Source organism: Myotis davidii, unplaced genomic scaffold, assembly GCF_000327345.1.
Source record: "Myotis davidii unplaced genomic scaffold, ASM32734v1 scaffold1467, whole genome shotgun sequence".
Taxonomy (NCBI): domain Eukaryota; kingdom Metazoa; phylum Chordata; class Mammalia; order Chiroptera; family Vespertilionidae; genus Myotis; species Myotis davidii.
In genome coordinates, this window is record NW_006298267.1 from 621,456 (window position 1) to 625,776 (window position 4,321).

The following is a 4,321-nucleotide window of genomic DNA, read 5'->3' on the forward strand; positions in this document are numbered from 1 at the left end:
TTTAAAAAAAATTTTTTTTAATTAAAAAAAATCATTACCGGAGGACATGTTTTGATTGACTTGAGAGAGGCAGGGAGAGAGAGAGAGGGAGGGAGGCTTTGATGGGTTGCCTCCCGCACATGCCCAGAGGAGATCAAACCTGCAACTGGCAGGGGCAACACCCGGGTCAGGAAACATGCTGCTAAATAGCTTTTGCTCTGACGGTTAGAGGTCAGCGCCTGTGTCACTGTTGCAACTCAACTGCCTCTGAACCCCTGCGACTCGTTACTTCCTGGAGGGTTGTGGGGGACGCTTGCCTGTCACACGGCTCCCCTCTGCCGAGGACCCCCGGCTCCAGAGTGGCTGGGGTTCTCCCAAGCGCCCACTTGCTTTTTATCTCGGGGAAACCGCACTGCTGACCAGCTGTGCTGTGTTTGGAATGGCCGCCCGTGGCTGGGCTGACCTGACATCCTAGCCTTGTCCTGGCATCCTAGCCTGACCTGTAGCCCCATCCTGTTTTCATCCGGGTGGATGTCCTTGTTAATTTTGTCCTTTATGTGTGTTTGTAAGCTTCCGTAAATGTTTCTTCAGAATGACAGAATGTACACACACGCTGACACCTCGGTGGCCACCACTGCAGCTCTGAGAACTGCAGGTTACAGGTGCAGCGCCTGTGGCACCATTTACAATCCAGAAGGTGGGAGAGAGGGAGAGCAGAAGCCGGGACAGAGGCTGAGGGAGGAGAGAGAGAAGAAAGGTGCACAGGCTGGTGGGTGGTGTGATACCGCATGTAACTTAGGCCCATGCTGACTGTTGTAAAAAGTGAAGTTTCGCCCTGGCGTGTATTGCTAAGTGAGTGTAGGCCCAAGCACTGAAGGGTTGTGGTTGTCTCCCTCCCCATACCCCGGGGGCATGTGTGGGAGACATCCAGCCCATCTGGCGCTCTCACATCGGTGATCCTCTCTCTTTCTCCCTTTCCTCCACTCTCTGGGGTGGGGGTGGGGGGGGGAAGCAATGGAAAAATATCCTCAGGTGAGGATTAAAAATAATTTAAAGCTAAAAAATGTATACTTAAATATGATCAATGTGCCTGGGGATATATTTAGAAAAATGAGGGGGTGGGTTGGGGTGTTGTGTCCTGGCCAGGTGGCTCAGTTGGTTGGAGTGTCATCCCATACACCAAAAGGTTTTGGGTTCAATTCCCAACCAGGTCACATACCTGAGCTGCAGATTCCATCTCCAGTCCCCAGTTTGGAGGAGTATGGGGGGCAACTGATTGATGGTTCTCACATCATTCCCCCCCCCCCATTTCCATCTTCTTCCCTCTTTCTCTTCCTCTCTAAAATAAAACATCCCCTCAGATGAGGATTAAAACTAAGGCAGATGGTTTCTTGTAGAAACCCTGCTTTATAACCCCAAATGTTCAGAAAAGCCAGTGCCCATGTGGTTTGGAAAGATGATTGGATACAGATAAATGAGCTTAATATCTTTCTCTCGAAATTTTCTTGCACAAAATATTTACTGAATGTTACAGAAACAGGTTTCATTTGGGTTTTTTATTTGTTTGTACTTTGTATTTAATATCATCCTGTAGCTCCTGGCAGGGCTGCCCTCAGGGGTTTTTATCAACAGCACTAAATTGCTCACTTGCATATGAAAGCTATTGGTAACTTGATTTTTTTAAAAACTACCATAAGAATTAGCCCATTATTCCAGAATAAATACTGAGAGATTAGAACTAAAGTTAATAATCTTTTTTTTTTAAAATATATTTCTTTATTGATTTAAGAGAGGAAGGGAGAGGGAGGAAGCGATAGAAACACCAATGATGAGAATCATCGACTGGCTGCCTTCTGCACGCCCCCCACTGGGGACCAAGCCCGAAGTCTGGACATGTGCCCTTGGCCGGAATCGAACCCGGGACCTTTCAGTCCGCAGGCCGATGCTCTATCCACTACGCCAAACTGACCAGGGCTAAAGTTAATAATCTTAATGGAGATAGATTTGATCTTAGAAACTATCATTGACTCGTAAGAAATACCTGAAGAAGCACTAATAAACTGTCCGACTTTGTTTTTCTTCGCTCTAGTTGAGATTACAGACATCCTGCCAAGATGTTCTCTACAAAGCCCAGACTTGTCGTACCTTATGGCCTCAAGACGCTGCTCGAGGGAGTCAGCAGAGCCGTCCTCAAGACCAATCCACCCAACATCACCCAGTTTGCAGCATTTTATTTCAAAGAACTTATTGTGTTTAGAGAAGGCAGGTGCTACCATATTTAGGTTGGAGTAGATGATATTTCCTAATACGAAACCATCCTATTATTCTAGTTTTCTAATTCATTGAGTTAAAACTTTATACACAGTTTCTTTAAATTGAGGAATGCCTTTATTAATATGACAGATAGATTAGAGGCCCGGTGCATGAAATTCATGCACTCGGAGGGTCCCTCAGCCTAGCCTGCACCCTCTTGATGTCCAGGAGCCCTCAGGGGATGTCCGACTGATGGCTTAGGCCAGTTCGTGGAGAGTGGGCCTAAGCTGTCAGTCACACATCCTTAGTGCTGCCGCAGAGGCAGGAGAGGCTCCCGCCACCGCCACCGCCTCAGCACTCACCAGCCATGAGCTGGGTGTCTGGCTGACTGGCGCTCCCCCTATGGGAGCTCCCTGACCACCAGGGGGCAGCTCCTACATCAGTGATGGTGAACTTCTGACACGTGAACTCATTTTTTGGTTGATTTTTCTTTGTTAAATGGCATTTAAATATATAAAATAAATATCAAAAATATAAGTCTTTGTTTTACTATGGTTGCAAAGATCAAAAAATTTCTATATGTGACACGGCACCAGAGTTAAGTTAGGGTTTTTCAAAATGCTGACATGCCGAGCTCAAAAGGTTCGCCAACACTGTCCCACGTTGAGCATGTGCTCCCTGGTGGTCAGTGCATGTCATAGCGACCACATCAGTGATGGTGAACTTCTGACACGTGAACTCATTTTTTGGTTGATTTTTCTTTGTTAAATGGCATTTAAATATATAAAATAAATATCAAAAATATAAGTCTTTGTTTTACTATGGTTGCAAAGATCAAAAAATTTCTATATGTGACACGGCACCAGAGTTAAGTTAGGGTTTTTCAAAATGCTGACATGCCGAGCTCAAAAGGTTCGCCAACACTGTCCCACGTTGAGCATGTGCTCCCTGGTGGTCAGTGCATGTCATAGCGACCAGTCATTCTGCTGTTCAGTTGACTTGCATATTAGCTTTTATTATATAGGATTATATATTTGTTTCTGCAAAAAAGCATTTCAGTTGGGGAATTTTTTGTTTCTGATTTCCTGTATTTATTTCTTCAGGGAACATTCCTCTGGATATAAAAGATCTGGTTAGACAATTTCATCAGATTAAATGTAAGTACCACAAGTGGTAATAATAGCACAATAATATTAGTTATAAGTTATTGCATTAGCAATAGCACACATTCAAACTTAAGATACCCACAAACGTTTTCTCTCTAAATAATCGCACTGTATGTTGAAATAAACTGATGCTTTATTTTTTATTATTGGATTAGGTTTATTTATTAAATCTAGGACTGACATTTTGGAAGGTTCTCAATCTTAAAAAGGCAAAAGTAGGAAATGTACACTGAGTGGCTAGATTATTATGACCACCTGACATTTCTAGGCAAATTAGCTATAATTTTGCGCTGAAGTTGCTAGAGGGCCAGACCATTATAAATAGGCAGGTTGTTTACCACGACAGTAGAAGTGATTTTTTTTCTGAAGATATGGGTAAACAACGCGATTTAACAGCCTTTGAACGTGGGATATATATATATACACTAGGTGGCCAGATTATTATGGCCACCTGACGTTTGTAGGCAAATTAGCCGTAGACTGCATCGTATGGGATATGGAAGCCGAAGGCCTGTTCGAACACCTTTGCTGTTAACAAGATAAAACGTCTCCACTTCGCATCGGAACACAAGGATTGGACAGTTGAGCGTTAGAAAAAAGTCATGTGGTCTGATGAATGACATTTCCAGTTGCATCATGCAGATGGCAGAGTGAGAATTTGGCGGAAACAGCATGAAAGCATGCACCCTACATGCATGAGTACAACCCTTCAAGCTGGTGGGGGCAGTGTTATGGTTTGGGGCATGTTTTCTTGGCATGATTTGGGCCCTTTAATTTGTGTGGAACAACGTCTGAATAGCACAACATTCCTAAGTATTGCTGCTGATCAAGTTCATCCTATCATGTTGATGGCATACCCGTGGTCGGCAAACCGCGACTCACGAGCCACATGCGGCTCATTGGCCCCTTGCGTGTTGCTCTTC

General features: G+C 44.3%; 1 protein-coding gene across 2 annotated transcripts in view; it reads left to right on the plus strand.

Annotated features, from left to right (window-relative positions):
- The first annotated feature begins 1,995 nt into the window (after positions 1–1,995).
- Positions 1,996–4,321, plus strand: part of CABYR (calcium binding tyrosine-(Y)-phosphorylation regulated) — a 9,708-nt gene continuing 7,382 nt past the window's right edge. The window contains exons 1-2 of one of the 2 annotated variants that reach the window (XM_006773853.2): positions 1,996–2,241; positions 3,336–3,389. In XM_006773853.2, coding sequence (XP_006773916.1) covers positions 2,094–2,241; positions 3,336–3,389 — 202 coding nt within the window. In that variant the 5' untranslated portion in view covers positions 1,996–2,093. The remainder of the gene's footprint in view (positions 2,242–3,335; positions 3,390–4,321) is intronic. The other variant, XM_006773854.2, reaches the window with a different exon arrangement.